Source organism: Anarhichas minor, unplaced genomic scaffold (assembly GCF_050575085.1).
Source record: "Anarhichas minor isolate MPS153535 unplaced genomic scaffold, ASM5057508v1 ptg000014l, whole genome shotgun sequence".
In the NCBI taxonomy this organism is placed as follows: domain Eukaryota; kingdom Metazoa; phylum Chordata; class Actinopteri; order Perciformes; family Anarhichadidae; genus Anarhichas; species Anarhichas minor.
This window is the reverse complement of record NW_027466460.1, coordinates 13,963,694-13,984,997: the sequence shown is the minus strand read 5'-3', so window position 1 is coordinate 13,984,997 and position 21,304 is coordinate 13,963,694. Positions and strand designations below refer to the sequence as shown.

Below are 21,304 nucleotides of genomic sequence, written 5' to 3'. Positions count from 1 at the left end.
CGGTTTTTGGACAAGAAAATTGATTCTGCTATGATATATTGTGTGTGAATCTTGACATGTAGTGGGCAGAAGAGTAGAAAGGTGCTTTATAAAAGTCCATTTACCATTTAATAGATATTTACCAATAAATAACGCAAAGAGTTGAAGGTCCACAACGTGTGAATATATGTAGCAGAAGATCAACTCCCGACTTCTTGGCTTTTTGTTTTGCTTTATGTCTGATATTTAACGGTTATTCTCTTGTTTTGTTTTCGTTGTTTATGTAAAGATAACCTGGGTCTTCCGTTGGTAGTTTTAGACCATTGTTTCCATCAGTAATGATATCATACTAATCAGGTGAATAGTTGAATGAAAACAAAAGAATCCTCATCAGTGCTAAAAGATTTGCTGTAGAATAACTCTTAGTTATTCTGCTGACACTTTTATCCAAAGCGACTTACAATCAGTGCATTCAGACATATGGCTACAGCCCCAAAAAATATGCTTCATCTTACATGGAACCTCTCTCTTTACAGTTGGTAAGCCTTACAAGCTGTTCAGCCCAGTTAGAGGACTGCCTCAATCAAAAGAAATCAACTAGATGACCAACCAGTCAGTCAATCAATCAGTACATTGAACCCAAGCAGAGAGGACTGCGGTGGTCTTACCTTCTGTGATGTTGGCTTACTCTGATGATAAATTATATTTAATAAGCGTCACACAGCTTCGTCAGGAAATACTTTTTTGTTTTTTTATCAGCATTTAAAACGTCAGCTGAGCATTTAACGATGTCATTATTTATCTTTACATGAAAAAAAAGGACAAAACAATGAGGAAGATAGAACGCGAGTGTGTCTGTGATCCAACATGCAGATGTTCGGTGTGTTCCAGTGCAGCATTTACATTCACTAAAAGCATTTACAAAATAAAAGCATCAATAAATGTTTCCACTCAAACATAAAAACAGCTTCCAATCAACAAAGAGACACATTTAGAAAATGTTTACGGGGAGTTTCATAACATAAAAACATCGATTATTACTTTTTTATTTCTGGTCAAACAAACAAAGAGCGTTGATTGGGCAGTGTTGGTGACGTAATTGTGCGTCCTCAGGCCTGTGTTTGTGAGGTGTTCTCACAAAGAGCTCACGGAGAAATACGTGATTGTGACAACCTGTGGTTGGTCCGCTTTGTTTTCAGACCACAAAACGAACAACATCGGTTCACTCTGATCCTCCTTCTCTGCCGGTCTCAGTCTGGTAGTTTGATCCAGTTCACAAACGCCCAAACAAACCAAACCAAGCGGGCGAAAGCAGCAGAGTTTGATCGAACCACTCAGCTGTGAAAGGACCTTTTAGTTTCCCACGATGGTCCGAATGTTTCAGGAACTTTTCCTCTCTGACAGGAAGAACATCCTGCCGGTGAAACTTGGCGCTCTTGGCTTGAAAATCTAAAATTTGAAATAATAAATGAGACTTTCCCCTCTGTTCTTTTCCCTCTTTGTGTTCTTCATTATCTATTTCATCTTCTCCTCATTTCTTCATGTCTTCCCTCCTCTTCCTCTCCAGGGGATCAGCAGTCTCTTCAGCTCCCTTAAAGTGGTCCGTCTGCTGCGTTTGGGTCGCGTCGCCAGGAAGCTGGACCACTACATCGAGTACGGTGCCGCCGTACTGGTTTTACTGGTGTGTGTGTTCGGCCTGGCGGCCCATTGGCTGGCCTGCATCTGGTTCAGCATCGGAGACTACGAGGTGATCGACGAGGACACCAACAGCGTGAGGACGGACAGCTGGCTGTTCCTGCTGGGAGAGACGGTGGGGACGCCGTACAGGTTCAACACCTCGGGCTTGGGCCGCTGGGAGGGGGGGCCCAGCAAGGACTCGGTCTACATCACCTCGCTGTACTTCACCATGACCAGCCTGACCAGCATCGGCTTCGGCAACATCGCGCCCAACACGGACGGAGAGAAGATCTTCGCTGTGGCCATGATGATGATCGGATGTGAGTCGTTTCCTTTCACAGCTATCGATGCGGGCCAGATGTAGTCCCTATAATTATTATATACAGATTATATAATAAGCAGTCGCTCAAATTAAATTGCGATCATGTGCGAAATAAATAGTTTTAGTTTTATTTGCACAGAGCCTGTACAACAGCACAACAACAGATAACAGAAGTAAAGCAGATGTCGGGAGGGGTCTGAACCACTGACATTAGGAGTTTGTGTTTGTGTCCACCTGATGAATTTAAGCCCATTATTTGCTCTGACTTTGGTCTCCACCAACTCCTCTTAGAGCCATGAAGAGGTTTATCTTGTCGTCACTCTCAACAGTCTCTTCCACCGTCAGAAAAACAACATAATGTGGTGTTTTCATGGCAGATGTACATCTAAGGTGTAGTTGTGTTTTCCAACACACGGCTGTGTGTGTGTCGGCTCTGCAGCTACACAGATGTCTGATGGCTGATCCATCCATAAGTTCATGGCTCAGAGATCCTTTCTTTATTGAAGGCTTCTGTGTTTTGTCACCTCGTCCTGCTGGTGTTGCCGCGCTGCAGGCGTCACTGCAGCATTTTGCTCACACGCTGAGAGTGTGAGAATAGCAGTGATGGAAGAAGTATTCACACCCTTGATTTAAGTAAAAGTAAGGAATTAACTACTTAATGTATTAAAAGTAGAAACATGTGCCTTGTGACATATACTAACATATGTTATATCATTTGTTTATTTTTTAAACGTACGTATTATATACATTGCACCGCTGGTGGACGTGAATGTATTTGTTTGCACCGGCTCTGACACACTGATTATCAAACTAACATGTTACAGGTTCACCTCCGACTCGCTCCGTCTCATCACCGGCAGAGATCCGTGTAGAAACGCTCCGGAAGCAGCTTCTCCATTTCAGCCGACAAACGTCACCGGCAGCAGCTCATATCAGCTGTCGCTGATTGTGAGAGTAACTTGATAACATGCCAAAATTAAACTTGGCTGTTGTCCGGTTAAAGTGCTCTCTGCGAGCCGGTGTCTGTGTGCTCCGAAGACTGCGAATGAGGGAAGAAGCTCCACTCTGTACAACCGCGAGTGTTTCTGTGGTTCCAACAAATCCAGCAGAGTGAGACGTCTTCTCACCGGTGCACCGCGTCACGTCAGTTTCAGTCAAAAGTTTTAATTAGCAGTGACCGGAAGCATTATGTTTTCGGGTTGTCCGTCCGTCCGCTCCATTCTTGTGAACACGATATCTCACGAAGGTCTTGAGGGAATTTCTTCAAACTTAGCACAAACGTCCACTTTTCTAAATGATGAACTGATTACAAATGTCTTGGACCATAACTCAATAATTGATATGCTAATTATGACAGTTTCACCCATTTCTGACACATTAAAATGTTGAGGAAAGTGTTTGATGTAGTAAAACTGAAGAGCATCTCTTTTGGAACTGAAAATACTAAATACAGGTTGCTTTTTCCTCTTCCCACTGACCGGAACTTTCCAATTTCCATACCCGAAGCCACGCTGACACGTCTCCCTGGCCTTATACATAACTCTCTCTAATTGGGGCTTCCAGCTCCGGTGTTTACGTCTGCCTGTATCTGCAGTGCAGAGACCCTCCCCTCTGCCTGCATCTCCTCCTCTCTTCTTATTTTGCTGCGTTCGAGGCGTTTCCGGACACACTGCTGTGAGTCGCTATCGGCTTGTCAGTTTGACCCGAGCCGACACACGGCGCAGAGAGGCCACGGCAGACAGGATGAAGCCGGCGCTCTGGCTGCGTTCATTCAAAATCCGGCAATGCGGCTCAGGGCTGTGCGGAGCTGTGGGTGTGTTTGATCGTGCTTTAGAGGGGAAAAAACACAGTGTAACAATCCGAAAATACCATTTTATTTCTCAGATTCATTGATTTATTCTCGCTCATGCCGCTCCCTCTCTTCATTCAACCACTGCTGCTCTGTCTGTGTTTACAAAGTGCAACCGACAACACTACATAGTATACCTCTAAAAGCATCAGAACACATTAGACTCAGATTGATTCGTTGTCGCTGTTTTTTAAAGAGCAATGTTTCTACTATCTGTTATCTGAATTGTAACACCGAGTCGGTGGCACCAGACAATAGAAATATGACATGTAACCTTCATCCCTGACCACTTTGACTTGTTTTAAAAAACATCTGCCATGGTGGCAGGTGACCTTTACAGATTTAGAGAGGCCTGTCTGGTGTCCTGACAGACGGACGGCCTCAGCGGTAGCAGTTGTTTCCTCAGCGATGTCGATGTGATCTGACACGGTGCGCTCTGCCGCGGTGGAGTTCCACACTGAAATATTAACTGGACTGTCGGATCAGCTGGACTCATGTCCTCCCTGCTGTCTGCTGCGGTCTGCACACATCCAGCTGCTCAGCACGACGCCTGAGAGCTGGAATTCGGATTTAAATTACATTTTCTGACGATATTCAGGATCCCAAGAGGATGAACTTGTTTTTTGCATGAAAGATATCTAATAATCCAATCAATAACTTTCCATGAGATGTCCTGATCACATTCCTGCTCTCCCGAGGATGAACTCCACATGATGACAGGATGACAGCCAGTAGTGAAGGGCAGACAGACAGTTTTTGGAGGTTTCCCAGAACACCTGCAGGTAAAAGCTTTCCCTCACTGAGCTGGAGGACGAAGAGCTTTTAATGTTGACAATTTGTCTCCTTCATCGGAAGCTGCCGTCGCCTCGCGTCACATCGTTAGTCATCCTCTCGTTGACCTCTCGATCTTCATCGTCAATCATCACCTCCAACCAGCGTCACCCGTCTCTCGCTTCAAACAGAACAGTCAGACAGTTTGTTTAAACCTACAATAGAGGCTACAGTACATCTCTCTCATTCGTAAATGACACAGAATGTATGATTCACGAATAACATTATTTAAATGAAATGAGGAGGTCACAGAGTTTCAGGTCACAGAGTGAACTTCTGACCCAGTTTGACTTCCTGTTTGTGAGTGGGGAGGCTGTATTAGGGAGCGCTGCAGTCCGGGTAAACCTTTTGCTTTCCTATTTAGATTCATGAGGAACACTGAAGGAAGCTGAGTATTAGATTAACCCCCCCCCTTGTCAGCTTCCTGGCCCACAAAAAGTGCTGCTGGAGGCTGATGGGAAGCAGTTGCTATGACAGCCTGGATCCAGGATGTGAGTTTGGGGTCATTAGCATAGCAAGTGTGAGCGTTGTAATGCTCGCCGTGACATCAGGACGGGATCTGAGAGGAAGGACAGAAATAGCCGGTCCATTTTATTTCCCCGAGCATCCTCCATCTGCTTTCAGAGAGACCGGACCAAACCAGGAGATTTATTATTATTATTATTATGATAATTAACGATTATCTCTCTGTGGCTTGTCCTGAATTTGAACTCGCCGCTCGAGATTTGGGGTAAACGAGAACTTGTGCAAAACGTTTCCAACGCTTTTCACTTAGTCCAACCAAAAGCAAACGCTTACAAAGTTTACAAAATAATAACGTTGATTTGATTCCCTACTTTGATAAATACAGCCGTGTTTCTCTGGGAACAGAATAATGTCCAGTGTTTAAACACGAGCAGCAGATCAAGACCTTTGTCTAAATTAAAGCTGTACCATTTAAATCAGGAACTGTCTCATCAAAGAAAAGTCGACAAGATGATGGAACTGAAATGATACATTTTTGATAAAGATAATAACGAACATGATGAACAACTTGTATATTTTGCAAAGCAAATAAGCAACGGAGGCTAAATTATTGGTGTTCATCAAGGCCAGTTCAAGGAGAACATTGTATATCGTATTTGGTTGGTTTGTTTATTATTTAGTATTATTTGGTTTGTTTGTTTGTTGTTTAACTATCATCATTAGTGTGTGTTCTGTTGGCTTGGTCTTACCGAGGTCTAAACGTGTTGTTCAGGTGTGAGGAGGATTATTATTTGTGTTCCTATCTTTTGCTCAGTAAGATGAGAATAACACAAACACCTCGGCTCTCAGTGGGGATCTGGCTCTGGTTCTGGACCTGCTGTTGCTGTGTCAGCGTTAGCTCGGCGCCACCGCTGTGTTGAGACTGAACAGGGACCTTATATAAGAAGGTCACAGTGAGTCCTGCGTTGTGATTCGGACACTTTCAGTCGGAGCTGCGAGTTGTCGGGGGGGGGGGGGGGTGTTGACAGTGGATGACGGCAGAAATGCAGAAATGCTGGTGGACGGCGTCGGTATCGATCCGGTGACCCCGGGTTGCTGACAGGCTGTGAGGGAGGGGAGCTGAGTCAGGGACGGACTGCAGCAGTTCGTATTGATGAGCTGGAACACGTAACAGTTAATCTGTTGATGGACACACCTGACCGATCATGTCGCCTCTCAGACTGAGACGACGATTTCAGGGCTGAAGTGAACTTTTTATTTCATCAGTGGACCGCTGCACAGACAGTAATCACTGTTGCACCACGAGCTGATGCTGGAGGAAGAATCAAAGACGGGCAATACAAATCTTAGAAACCATCAAAACTTTGGCGGCATTTCAACTTGAATGCTGCATCAGTCACAGCTATTCAACCGTCAAAGGCCCTTAAATGCTGCATGAGTGGAGGAATTGTTGTTGTTTACACCCGTAACAGTATAAAATAATCAGGTCATTCCATTTAAATTGTGCATTGTACCTGAAACTACAGTTCTGCCAAGGTTACTTTGTATGGGATATCTAAAGGTTAAATAGCTGTCGGATTGGGTTTTAAGATATTTAAATGAGAGAAGAGATGTGAGTTAGTTTGGCCGTTCTTTTGTTTGTTTGATCCTGACGCGTCAGCGGCTTCATCATCTTGGTTGTCGCTCCTCTTTGTTTTTTTTGTCTCAAAAACGCTCCACATTAGATAAACTGTTGTGATTGAGCCGCTCTGGAAAACTGTCCAGAGCGGAGAGGGGACCAGCACATCTGCCGGAGAGAATAAAACATGAGCTCGCAGATTGGTCTGGCTCACAGGGAAGCTTGACTCAGCACCATCAGCCACAACCGTTTCCCCTGTATCATAAGCCTGCAACCTCCCGAGTGCAACATCATCTAAACCTGAAGACTGGAGTTTGTTAAGAAGGATTTTATGATTGACTGTTTTTAGTTGTATTGTCTTTGATGTGGAACTTTATAAAGAGCAGCAGTTACACCACTAACAGGTTCAAAATAAGGACATTATTTTTCAAAAGAGTGCACACTGTCAGCACAGGTTATTGGAAATGCAAAACAGACCTAAAATATTGTCAAGTGTCTTCATAGTCTTGTAGATGAAAAGTAAATGTTCTTTGCTTCTCGTTACCAGCGCTGCTGTACGCAACCATCTTCGGTAACGTCACCACCATCTTCCAGCAGATGTACGCCAACACCAACCGCTACCACGAGATGCTCAACAGCGTGAGAGACTTCCTCAAACTCTACCAGGTCCCCAAAGGCCTCAGCGAGAGGGTGATGGACTACATCGTGTCCACCTGGTCCATGTCCAGAGGCATCGACACGGACAAGGTAACACTTCACCACCTGTTCGGTTTCTCCACAGAGGTGATTCACTGTGATGCCACAGACATGCAGATGTGACGTCACCGCCTCACTGTGTCTGGAGAGAGCACGATACCTTGGTTAGACCTCGGTTTGATTTAGTTAGACCTTAGTGTGACCTCCCTTTGTCTGCAGGTGCTGCAGATTTGTCCGAAGGACATGCGAGCGGATATCTGCGTCCACCTCAACAGGAAGGTGTTCAAGGAACACCCGGCGTTCCGGCTGGCCAGCGACGGCTGCTTGCGAGCCCTCGCCATGGAGTTCCAGACCGTCCACAGTGCGCCGGGCGACCTCATCTTCCACGCCGGAGAGAGCGTGGACAGCCTCTGCTTCGTGGTGTCGGGGTCACTGGAGGTCATCCAGGACGAAGAGGTGGTGGCCATTTTAGGTGAGTTTGGTTCCTCAATGAACGCCTGAAAACGTCTGAACTCTATATAAACCTCAGTCTGATGCTGTCTGTATGTATCCTCCGATTTGTCTTTTAGTGATGCTGAGTCAGAGCAAACATACACCATGCATCAGCAGTACTCAAGAGGTTAATTATTTTCATTGTAGATTCATCTTTAAACACTTTTAGAGTAATCGCGTTTATCGAAAACCCAATTTAAGTTTCCAAAGTATTTATCCAACTACTTTTTCAGGCAAAAAAAAAATCCATATTTACAACCAGATGAAATGGAGAAAACTAGCAAATTCCCAAACTGGTTGAGCTGTATTTAAAAAAAATTATATTGTACAAAAACTCAAAAATGTAATCAGAAATCGAACAAAATCAATATAGATTTTTCAACGGTGACAACAAAACTCCTGCTGGCCAACCTCGTGACGTAGTAAAAAATGTTTGAATGTGTAAAATCCAAAATGCAGGACACAACGAAGTACACCTCCAAACATCGAACGGTCAATCAAAGGGTTGAAGTCTAATCGTCAGCCACGGTGACAGTGAAGGTGTCTTTACTAAGAGACTTCCTGTCAGAAACTCAGTCCACTTCTGCCAGTCAGACTCATCCATCAACACTTCTGTGAGGGTTATGAAAGCTCCCTCAGCTGGGTCAAAATAAATAGTCTTTTAGTCTGGAAGTGAGACGCAGAATGGAAACTGTATTTTTGCTGCCTGCTGACACCACCTGGCGCCGGAGGAAACACCTGAGCCCCGAAAACAAAAAAAAACGGCGAACCCTTCAGAGTCACCTGCCACATAAAGACGTTCCACTTCTCCCTCGCTGCGTCAAAACCAAATATCTTTGCTATTTTTGTCAGCGTGCCGCGGAATCATGCTCCAGGGCGCTCATTAGCAAAGCATCGGTTTTATGCATGAAGTGTTTTCTTTCTTTTTAAAACGTGCCGCCTGGTTTCTTGAACTGACGGAGGGAGGGAAACAAACAGAATGAAAGATGATGGAGGAAGCAGTTGAGGCGGAGCGCGGCTGAACGAACAGCTGTGAGAGTCCTTTTGCAAATCACCCAGCGTGTTCACAAAACCTTTGAGCTCTTTAACTCCCTGATACATATGCTACAGATTCTACTACAGTGTGCAGGCAGAGACTCGGCTTTCTGTTTGCATAAAACATCTGTGAGGCTCTGATGGTGTCTCATTGTCGGTCTGTTTACAATATAAACAACTTGGATGAAAGGAAGCTAACCACCTACTGATCCTCTGACTTCTCATCCATATTTCTATTTCAAAGAACATTAAATGGAAGTTTAGCACAAGTACCTTAAAGTCTTCCCAGTCTTTGTTGTAGCTGCATTTCCTTTTCTTTGTGGTGGCTCTCCATCATATTTCGCCTAAATCTGCGTAGCTTGTGACTTTGTGGTGACAGGTTAACCTGCACTCGACTTACGTCGCGTTGACATCAAACACAGACCCGTGATTACAGCCTCCCTGCTTCCTTTGGTTGAAGGGATTCGAATCTTACAAACTATAAATTCAAAACCCTATAATAACTGATATCAATCGATTAATTGAGAAAACAATCGGTAGATTAATCGATAATGAAATAATCGTTACCTGCAATCCCAACACATACACTGATAAACAGTCTGACCCTGCATTAACATCAGCAGACCAGGAAAACCTCATCTTATTCTGACTTTGCATCATTGCCACATAATTCCAACATGGTTATCCCCTCTGACTTCTGTAGTCAAGTAAGTATAATTAACTTGTATTGTGTTACCTGTTTTTAGTGGTTGGTTTACATTTCAAACCAGATACAAACACACAAGGAACAATGAGCGAAATATAACATTGGATTGTATGTAGACGTCACTGCCAGCAATCTGTAGACGCTGGAGTTATCTCTGGGAGACTTTGTAGCACTCAGAAAGCCAGAATTACAACTGAGTGAACTGTTTTTCCCTCTCAGCTGATCGTTATTACAACATGCAGCCTGGGACTCAGGGGTCCAGCTGCTGAGGCTGAGAGGAAGTGAGACCGACGGCCTCTCGCTGACTTGTTTCAGTCCTTTTAAACATCTGCTTTTATCTCCAGATAATTACCAGAAGAGAGGTTTTATCAGCAGACTGAATCGCCTTCAGTTCCTCTCTGGATAAATATTTAGACTTTCTCTGCAGGTCTCTCAGAAACGCCTCTAGTTTCACATCACATTAGGAACTATTTAAAGTCCATGTGCTTCGCTTCCTCTTTTCACATTTAGTTTTCTTAAAGCAGCCGCATCGAAGCTCCTCAACACTCCGATGAGAGTGTGTTTTCGCCACAGCGCTCTGCTGCGTCATTAGTGTCAGCGTTCATCATGGTGACCCTCTGATGTGTTGTCATTGATCCGTTTATTTCGCCAGAGGAGACGGACCTTTGCGTTTGTTGGAAGGTCAAACTGTGAAATGTTTCCCGGCAGAAACGGACTAATCTTGTTTTCACAGAAACAGTTGTAGAAGCAGAGCAGGTCCTTCTTCAGAGGGGCTTGGCGAAGAGAAAAGGTCTCCAGCAGCACTGGCTAGAGTTTTACCTCTTAAAAAAAGAAACCGTCACATGTTTCCCAGAGAAAACAAGTTGTTTTGACTTTTAATATTAGATGTTAAACGTTGTTTTCTGCCAAAAAATGACACTTCAGAAAGTTAATTCACCTGTTACTAATTCAAATTAGGTTTCAAGAAGTGTCACATGTTCCTCTGGAAAGGTTGAATTAAGTTGTGTTTTGGTGTGTTGGCAGATGTTCAGTGGAAGGAGATGGTGACTCTCCAGGAGACGTTTCCAGATGTTCATGTGGATGATATTTGACTCCTCAGATCTGCTGTTAAAATGTCGCGGCGGTGAGACGATCCGCGACCCACCTGTCCGTCCGTCTCTGTGTGTCCGCAGGTAAAGGTGACGTGTTCGGCGACGTGTTCTGGAAGGAGATGACGCTGGCGCAGTCCTGCGCCAACGTGCGGGCGTTGACGTACTGCGACCTCCACATCATCAAACGAGACGCGCTGCAGAAAGTCCTGGAGTTTTACTCCGCCTTCGCAAACCACTTCGCCAGGAACCTGGTGCTCACCTACAACCTGAGGAGGAGGGTGAGTGTGCACACCTCATCACTCCACAGGCTCATTTAACAAAGACATTTGTTATCTTTAAGTAGACACTACGGTTAAAAAGTTATGAATCAGATGTTATATTCATTTTTATCCTCCTTCCATTAATACCTTTTTTAAGAGGGATGAAAACAAATGTATTGATTGCATTTCAGATAGTTTTGGCCCCAAAAGAACAATTTAATAATTCAAACTTCCATTTGATCGATGTCCCCACCGTGTTGCATGACAGCAGAGAACACTGTTGGAACTTGGATTTTTAATTTGTTTTCCAGTCCAGAAAGGCGTCGGAGACCGTCCATCATTATTGAACCACATTGGTGGGCTCTGAATATTTAGAGAAGACATATTTCTTTGGGCCCTCTGCAGTCTACTCAGTGTTAGACTGTCGAGGTTTAAACTGTGATGTGTCAGTCCAGAGTGTGATCAGCTGGTATTCTAATAGTGCTGACTCTACACTAACCTTCTATTTCTATTGTGACGTTTGAAGAAGAGCTTTGCTAAAGCAACACGTTGCCTGTTTATTCCATCTTGTCATTAGCTGCATTATTGTGAAAATCTTGATTCTCAAACAGGAAGCTGTTCATATTTAAATCTGCACACATTTTGATTTCTTCTATTCTTATTCTTAACTGTTGCTCAGAGCGATCTTTCTCTCGTTCTGCTCCTTCAGTTGTCAGTCTGGATGAACAGCATGTAAAACAAACCCTTCATACAAAATAACATCTATTTGTAAAAAGGACTTTCTACCATTCAGACTTTTAACTGTGACGAAATAAAAACACCCAACAAATGCTGCTAAATTCAAACCAAAGGGAACAAAAACCACGTGGACGAACATGAATGTGCGTCGAGCCGAGGGTGTTTGAGTCACATGACCTCGGATCGTCTTGCAGCTCGACGCTGGAGCCGCTCTGTTGTCGTCGGGTTTTATTTTACACTGAAGACTTTACATAAGCTGCTTTGTTCTCAGCTCGTCGTCCTCCACAGAGCAGGTGCGATGTCGGCTAAGCCAAACAGTGCGGAGGTGGATGATGACAGGCGGCTGTGTTCACACCTCGACGGATGCAAACACACTCCGCTCTGTTCAACCCTTCGGTTCAGCTCAGTTAGGCTGAAGAGAAACATGTTACCAGAGGCTTCAAACCACAAAGATTAAAACTTCAACGCACTCTCACATCTGCTATCGTATTACACTTTGTATTACTCTTAACTACCTTTTGTACTCGTAACATGTCAGATATCAGAGAGGCAAAGTGAAGGACGTTGTGAAGTAAATAGTGGAGCAAAATTCTAGAAAAAAAAAAGTTTCTATTTCTTTATCGACCCTTCAGACTACTAAGAACATAGTGCATAAACTAAAATAAGATGAGTTAAGAACATTATTTGATCGCCATAGGGGAAAGAAAAACATCTGAAATACAACAGGTGCATCATGTATAAACCACACCGCAGACAACATGTAGATGTATAAACCACTCAGTGTTCAGTTTATTATGTACACCTTGCTAAAACTAACACCTCAACAGCACCACACACTACGTCCTCCACAACGAGAGAAGCGAGTGGATTTATTCCTCCACACTGGCTGAAGGAAATCAGAATAACTAAATGAATGTTCAGACAGGAAACTGCTGTTTCAGCTTTTTTTTTACGAAATATGAAATGGACCAAATTATTTAAAGTACAGAGACTTTTTTCTTTGGATGAAATCAGATAAAAAACAAACGAGGAGAGCTTGGAATAAAATACTTTGATGATAGCGAAGCCTCTCTCTCTCTGTATCTCTGTCTCTGTCTGTCTCTCTGTCCCTCTCTCTCATGTGAAAGCCATCGTGTCCTGTTCTGCTTGGCTGTGCAATACTGACGCTGGTGAAGAGAAATGACCTGCCAGGGCAGCTCTCACCTCCAAACCCTCCAGCTACAGCTGAGGGCAGCATCACAGCACACTCAGACAAAGACTGACCTCATACCATTTAAATCAAGAGTTTTTTACTCTCACGTTCAGCCTCAGTAAAAAAAAAAAAAAAAAAGCTAATGTGGTGCATGACACACAGCTTTTTCGAAGGATAAGACGTCATAAGTTGACAAACTACACCGAGAAACAACTGGATTTATTTTTTGAACATTTTCTTCCTGAAGGCTGAAGAAATCAGATCAGCTAAATAAATGTTCAGCCAGGAAACGGCTTCTTAAAAGTAAAATTAAACCCAAGACCAACTGCGTTTATGCTTCTTTACAAGGTTTAAATGGAGCAAATTCTTTGGGCAAGATGTTTTTATATGAAGCCAAGCCTGTGTGAACGCAGCAGTTTGGTTCAAATTGTTTGAACTGGGCACATTGTGGAAAGCAAAGAATTGATTTAGCTGTCGAAGATGTTTTTCGAAGAGCTATTAAAGCGTGACACTGGCCCTCTTCACAACTTTTGGATGTGACAAATATAACGGCACCTCCCTTCAACTACACTCTAGGGCTTTACTCGCATGTCACACTTACAACAAGACTCAAGGAAGTCACTGCACCAGCACATAAACCACCACAACATGTTGGTTTTGTACAGATTAAACAGACGAGATAGAACATGTTAACTAGTGAGCTTAAGAAGAGCTTCTAGGTGGATCTTTATGCTAAGCTAAGCTAACCTGCCGTCTCATTTTCAGGTCAAAGACATCCAGCAGCGGACAGACGCAGTTGGAGACCAACTATGTGAACATAGTGGAGCATTTAGCAGCTTAAGAGACGGTGGAGACCAAAAACAGAGCAGAAAGAGTGTTGGAGAACATATCAGGCGGACACAAACACCACTCATGAACCACTAATGAATGGTCATGTTGGAGGTGGAAACAAGTTCAACATATCAACTGAAAAGCTGATGACATGTTGACGTTGTGTTCACTACTTGTTTCTGCTGAAACCAAGCGGGTAAAATAATCGGTTATTGCGTGCTTAACATTTTAATAACTGAGTCCCTGCAGACTTTTGTGTGTTTACACCTGAATGCAGCGCAGAGAGTGTGTGTCGGAGAAGCAGTCTGATGTATTGTGCAGCAGTTGTTGAAGATTAGCAGTTCTCTCACGTTCCGTGTTCCTCTGTTCTCACCCCTGAGGGCTCTCCGATAGAACCGTCCAGCTGCTGCTGCTTCGTCCACAAGATCCAATTTCTGCAGGTCAGGAGCTCCCCGATTGGCTCAGGGGTTTTAACATAGTGATGACATCGCTGAGCGGGAAAGCCTCGTCGTCGTCGTCGTCGCCGCCTCCTCTCGCTGCCGCTGCAGAATAAAGTCCCAGTCAGACTCAGCAGAGGTTAGGAGGTCGCATGTAGCTGACGGTCCTACGATGTTAAAGTCATGAACATGAACTTCTCACCTGGAGTGAACACTGGTTATATTAGAGAAGCTGTTGTTACAATGTGTTCATGCAACACTGCAACGCCCTTGAAACAAGCTAAATAGGAGATTTTCACTTCTCTTAAAGTAAGGCAGGATGTCCAGCTGCCAGACGTCTTGAAATAAGATCAAAAACATTATTGTTTAGTGCAGATAATTCAATTACAAGCCATTTAATACTCGGGGTTTAAATGAGAGTAGTGTCATTCTTGTTTCTAGATAAACTCCACGAGGTCAAAACCTCAATACTTTCCAGCTCAACTGGGTTTTTAATCTGTGTGTTGACCACTGAGCCACCACTTTGGTCCAAACAGCTATTAAATGAATTGGCATGAAATTTGGTGCAAACGTTTGTGGTCAACAGAGGATGAACCCTACTGTCTTTGGTGATCCTCTGACTTTTTATCTAGCGTTTTTGTTGTTGTCATAGCTAGTACCTCTGCAAGCTATAGCTGGCTTTTAACTTTCAATAGGCAAGCAAGCTACTGCTGCCCTGGTGGCTAACAGGCCAACAAGTCTTCACAGTGTACTAAAAGCTTTATTATCATGATGTCCGTACAGTGCATAGACCATGTCTTTCTGAATCAGATCCATTGGTTAAATGAATGTGTGTCCATTTTGGGTTTGTAGAGAAGAATCACCTTTTGGGTCACAAACTGTTTTTTGCTCTGTTTGGATGTTAAGTCACAGAAGTCCAGCATCCAACACAAATCCTGCAGCCAGAGTCTTTTATTTTTTTTGCGGTAGTTTAGGGGGGAAGAAGTGAAGATATTTGTTTGGCATAGTGAAACCGTTCTGACTGTTTCTTCTGGTTTCCTGCCTTTTTACAGATCGTCTTCCGGAAGATCAGTGATGTGAAACGTGAGGAAGAGGAGATGTTGAAGCGGAAGAATGAGGCTCCTCTGAACCTTCCTCCGGATCATCCGGTCCGACGACTCTTCCAGCGTTTCCGGCAGCAGAGGGAGGCCCGGCTCGCCACTGAGCAGGTCATACAAAGCACCGGTGATGTGGAGAAAGGTGTCGTTCCCCTGGAGCCGCCCAGAGGTCCAAAGATCCTGGCCTCCACCAGTATAGTTATGGTGACGGAGAGCCCAGCCACACCCACCACCTCCACCACCGCAACCTCTTCATCCAAGACCTCCAGCCGAGTCATGCTCCACGCTCCGGCCACCCAAAATGGAAACCTGATCGGCTGCAAATCCGCAGAGCCGGCCAAAGCTAAAGGCTGGGGACGATTCAAGGAGTCGGTCGTGAAGGCCGAGTCGTGGAGCAGCGTCTCCAAGGCCGAGTCCATGGAGACGCTGCCCGATAGAACTAAGTCTCAGGACGAGATGTCCCTCAAGAAAACAGACTCCTGTGACAGTGGCATCACAAAGAGCGACCTCCGCTTGGACAACGTCGACGACGCCAGAACGCCGCTGGAGCAGAGCCCGGTCCAGTCGGACAAGAAGGCGGTCTTCTGTCCGATAACGGAGCAGAGCATGCAGGCCTCTTTCCTGCAGATGAAGCAGGAATTGAGAGGAGACATCCGATCGTTGGACGGTCGCATGGCAGCGCTGGAGTCTCAGCTGGCTGAGATGCTGCGACTTCTCAAATCCAGGAAGTCGTCGGGCTCCTTCTTTGAGATCTCGCGGCCTCCTTCCCCCGATTCCGATAAAGGCAGCTTCTCCTAAACTGGACCTCAGGGTCCTCGGGACTCAAACTGGAGCCTGTTGAGCCTCCAGATGCCAGACGAGCTGCTGACTGCAGAGTGAAGCTTTGGTTGACGACGATATCACGCAAAAGCACTTTGTAACGTCGCTAGCATCGCTCTGCAAGACGTTACAGACTGAAATGATGCAGCACTGAAATGATGATCAGGCTGATTTTTACTTTGATCACAGACTGTAGAAAGAGTCATGACAGTCATGATGGCACCTTTGGTCCTCAAGAGGGTTTAGACCTTCATATAATTTTAGCAATAATAAGACATGGCTTTAACGTTGTGTTTTGAACACTGTGATGAAGGAACTCGCTTCCAAAGGTTCATTTGGTGACTTTCATCCATCTCGTGAGGTGTGGTCCACAAAGTCTGTTTAGCTGTTCAGAACCAATCAACCAGAATCAATCAAAAGAAGGTTAACACACTTCAAAAAGAAGAGGCTGTGATTGATCTCTGTGATTGAAGTGAACAGATTGATTCAGAATCTTGAAAACTGACAAAGAAAAATCATGGCGTCCATGATGTTAATACTTCACGTATTTTAGGTTGTTTTTTTTACTGATGGAGCTGTTTGAGAATGAACCGCTGCATGATGTCATATCAAAGCAATGCGATTGGTTGTTAAGAGCGCCAATCAAAATTCCGTGTAAGTGAGAAGCTGCTGAAGTCGTTAAAGGTTCAGTGTGGATCAGACGTTCAGCTGGTGTTCAATGGTTTGGTTTGGTGATTCGGTTCGGTGGGATTTCTTAAAGAGAAGAATGTCCCCCACCTCATGCAGACTATAAACACTGTGTACAGATTTCAGCAAGAAGTCTTTGATGTTTTGAGATCGGTGGCGTTTTTTTAATCCAGAATGAATGTGAAAGATTCGATGCATCACGGTGACAATGAGGCCCTAAATGTGTCCGATGTTTAATTCCCGCACAGAGCCGGACATTAGTCTGGATGTTTGTTTTTGTTTTTTTTATTTAAAAATAAATCAGTGTATGTTTCCATGTTGATCAGCTCTGAATGGAGCTCACAGGGTTAACACCTCCAAAGTCAAACGGAACAGTAATCTGATTTATTCAGTGTTAAAGATGACACATCTGTGATGGTAATGATTCTGATGTATGTGGGCTGCTTGACTGCATCTGAATTCAAGTGGAATATGTTTTAACTCATTGTACGTCTACTCTTTAATTCAGGCGTTAAATCAACTATCATGCAGATCGGTCAGTAAACGTCTCGGGTGAAGAGAAGCACTCTCGAGGAACCACTACGACGTGTGAAGCTGAGCAGACACTGTGTGTTTTTATTGATCTTGTACATTATGTTAACTCCTTTTTATGGCACTTTTATACTCGCACTGTTACGGCTCAATCGCCCGGCTCACACTGAACATAAACATTCAGTGATGGAGCTGTTTGTTTTGTAACGTTTCATTTAAAGAGCTGTATTTAACATTCTGAAGATTTAAAGAGCGCCAAACAGCAATTTGCTTTGTAAAGATACAGTGGAGTGATATCTACCTGAGCAGAGGCTGAAGTCACTCTCCCTCTGTGTTTGTTGTTATCCGAGCTTCTCCTTGCTTTGTTGACACATGGCTGCACGTGCTTTTTGTGCATGTTCGTGCACGTGAGCGCTCCCCATTGTTTAGCTCACGGCCGGCGCTCTGCACCGCTCCGATACGGAGGTTACAGCTGATAACGCCGTTGTGGAAGCGTAGCACCCACCCTCCGGTTACCTCTGAATGAAAGACTGTTTGCTCTGTCGCCATGTTGAGGGCCGTTTAGAGGCAACCGACAGGCTCCCGATCTCGTGTCTTGCACCTTTAAAGCTACACCCTCTGATTTTTACCCAATAACACCCCAAATGTTAAAAGTGGTGACTTCAGTTTGACGTCGAATTGAAGCTGCGTTAAATTATATTTGACCACTAGGGGGCAGAAAGACAATTAGGTTGCGTCCAAAATTCCAATGCTAACATGCTATTTAGTACGCTAAAACAGTCAACATGTCCGAAACCTTAGCATGAAAACAATATTGCACAAATTGCAAACTATTTCTAGGAAAGCATTTCAGTGTACAAATACTGGACACTATGGCGGCATTAATATCCCACAATGCAATGCTGTAATGACGTCAACGTTCAGCAGACAATGGCAGACAGCGCTGTAAAGTCTACTTGGTTTGAAGGGTGTAGAAAGAAATTCTGTCGGGTCATTGGCACCAGACTTGTAGGTTAGATGTTAGGCTCAGCGACAACTTGTTGCAAACAATCCAGGTTGGCGTGTTTCTACCCCTGGACGGACTCCACACAACAGCGACGGCGGCGATCATCTGTCACCGTTTGTTCACTCTTGTTGTCAAATGTACCGACAACCACGCGTTTGTTGCCGCTCGCAGGCAGATTGTGCTCGAGCAAACTGTAACGGAGCGGACGTGATGTCCTGTTTGGTTGGAGGTCACGACAGCCAATAGACTCCGTCCGTTTTCTCTTCATGCCTCGCCAGTTCTTCATGTCTTCATCTGTGCCTCCATCAAAGTTCCAGCAAAGGAAACCGTAATAACTTTTTATATGCAGCCTTTTCTTTGTGAAAAACTCTCTGTCTCCGTCCTCTGGTCAGCTGTCCGGGTTTACATCCAACGGGCCTCGTCAGTCATCATGACGACGTGTAATCTGAAGGCTCGGGCACATCGCAATCTTTAACAGTAAGATTTCTGCGTTTCTGTGACTTCCTCCTTTGTGGTTGATAGCTTCACCTTGCACACCTGCTGGTTACGCCCATATGACGCCACAGTCTGTGTGAACCTTTCTGTAGTTGTCTCTGTGGTCTCTCGCAGGTTTGTGAGGAAACGTGAAAAGCTGGAGTTTGGGTTTACTGCTCGTCTTTGTCAGCAACTGGAGACTAAAAGTCCAGATTATGATTCAAAAAGAGTCGAGCTGAGACGAGATGAGTCGTGGCCGAGTGTGATAGGCTGAGACACCTGTCAATCAAGGTAAAAACACCCCACAAACATACCGAAATCTGAATATTTCCTGAATGGCACACTCATTCTGACAACAGATGAATAGATTATCTCCTGAAAGATGAAGTTGTGTAAAAAGACATATTTGCTGAGAGAAATTGAGGTTTTGCACTTTACTAGAATCAGTGTTTTCTTTAAGCTACATCTAGTGGACGTTAGTTGAACTGCGGCTTAGATTTCGTCATCGTACTACAACGTGTCTGCGTGCGTCTGAATGGACAAATTTATGATCTCGTGAATACGTCTCCCCAAACTAACAAAAGTAGCATAAACGATGACCAACGTGGTTATTTGGAGTTTAACGGATTCTCTAAGCTTCACCTTCAACACTGAGCTTTGGTTTTTACTGACTGAACAATTCCTGACATTAAATTCAGATTTTAGACCAATCAGTTTGAAAATATGAAATGCATCTTGCTCTTTAAGTATAAAGTTCTGCAGCTTTAAGTTGAGTATCATCTGCAAACAGAGTAATAAACTAAAAGTAACCGTATCTACACTCTGAGGCTTTATTCCTACAAAGAGGAAATGTCATCATTCATCATTATGTCATCGCCTGAGAAGTTGTACTTTTGTCTTGACATTGGTATCTCATCTATCCTGTGTAGGTGTGATTATAATATAGTGTCCTAATATGCAATTATTGCTATTTGTACTGAGAGACTAGTAGTTGTTTGTGGTACTGTGTGTATCTCACGCTGTCCCATGAGCACCGCTGGTATCGGCACTGATGCACTTTGGCCGTCTCTGCATGACGCTGCTGTCTGAAACTTTTCTTTCTTTTTTTTTATTAAAGAAAGAGCTGACTTTGCCTTTGCTACTTAAATTTCTTGGAGTAAGGAGGTTTCGCTCTCTTTAAACTTTAATACCTTTCGCTGTGGGTCACATGTATGTAATCACAAGTCGTGCATGAAGAGCGCCTCAATGTTAAACTGGTACAACGTCTTTATCAATGTCACATGTGCACCGTTCTGGAAACTCGCAGCTTGGAGGAAACGCTTGAGGGGAAACTTACAGTAACCACAGATACAGTATATAGTCTCATTTCTGTTCTTCACTTATTGACAGGAATGAAAACTGTACTGGCACAAAGAGTATTTCTAAGAAAATTACATCAAATGTCAATAATAAATTATTTCATACTTTGTACTTTGTTCCGTTTCATTTAACGTCTGTTATAAAAGAAGTAAGTTTAATTAATTATGATGTTTTATTAGAGGGCCATGTGTTTTGTTTATAGGAGTACTGGATACAAGTTTTGTAGAGGTGAGTTGCTCACTTGGAGCTATCGAGTCAGTTGAGTAATCTGTTGCTACGGGTAGCTGCAGGTTAGCATACCGTGAGCTCTGATTTGGTTCAACTACTTTTAAACGTCTACCTGCCAGCCAATCAGAAACCAGCATCAGTCAGTGAGTACGGATTATTCTGAATATAAATCTATAATACAATCATGATTTTTCTTCATCAGAACTCCTCGTTCACTCACATCAACGAGAATATTCAGATGATATTAGTGCTGTTGTTTTATTACTATTATTGTAGTCCTCCTCACATACCTGCGCATTCTTCTGGTCACAACTACACATAATAACGTTCATACATGCTCGCACAGCAATTTGAAATATCTAGTACTGCCACAAATACAATCAACTAAAAATAAGCACAAAATTGAAATCATAACCCCAGTGTGTTACATCTGATTGTTTTGTGTTCTTGTCTGTATATTTAGTTGCACCCGTCTGTCTGATTTATTACCTTTCTGTGTCCAATTACACTGATACTGACAAATAAATGAATACAGTGGTGAAAAAAAATCATATTGAGATCAAGGTTGTTGCTGTCAAATCATTTCTACGTGATTTGAATTCATTAATCACAATCAGTTTTAAATCTGCTCGTCTTTCTGTTTCCGAACTCGAGTCGCTGCTTCTCCTTCTGGATCTCTTCCAAACCGACAGGGAATCCCTGAGCCTCCCCCTCGGAAAAAAAAAAAGCTGCTCTCTGCAGAGCTCCCTCCCTCTCTCTCCTTCCTCCCTCCTCATTTAATGTTCTGCATTGCAGTGCCAGCCCTCCTACCCCCTCCTTTCTTCCTCCAGGTTGATCTCTGCAGCAGCGAACAAACAGCAGGGCGAACCTCTCCGTCTGACACT

The 21,304-nt window shown here is 43.9% G+C and overlaps 1 protein-coding gene across 4 annotated transcripts in view; it reads left to right on the top strand.

Moving 5' to 3' along the window:
• Positions 1-20,303, top strand: part of LOC142949783 (voltage-gated delayed rectifier potassium channel KCNH1) — a 32,751-nt gene extending 12,448 nt beyond the window's left edge. Inside the window, exons 7-11 of one of the 4 annotated variants that reach the window (XM_076091610.1) lie at positions 1,547-1,976; positions 7,289-7,488; positions 7,657-7,909; positions 10,843-11,039; positions 15,272-20,303. In XM_076091610.1, coding sequence (XP_075947725.1) covers positions 1,547-1,976; positions 7,289-7,488; positions 7,657-7,909; positions 10,843-11,039; positions 15,272-16,114 — 1,923 coding nt within the window. In that variant the 3' untranslated portion in view covers positions 16,115-20,303. Of the gene's footprint in view, positions 1-1,546; positions 1,977-7,288; positions 7,489-7,656; positions 7,910-10,693; positions 11,040-13,716; positions 14,359-15,271 lie in introns of those variants that run through there. The other 3 variants (XM_076091611.1, XM_076091612.1, XM_076091613.1) reach the window with 3 other exon arrangements.
• The last annotated feature ends 1,001 nt before the right edge of the window (positions 20,304-21,304 follow it).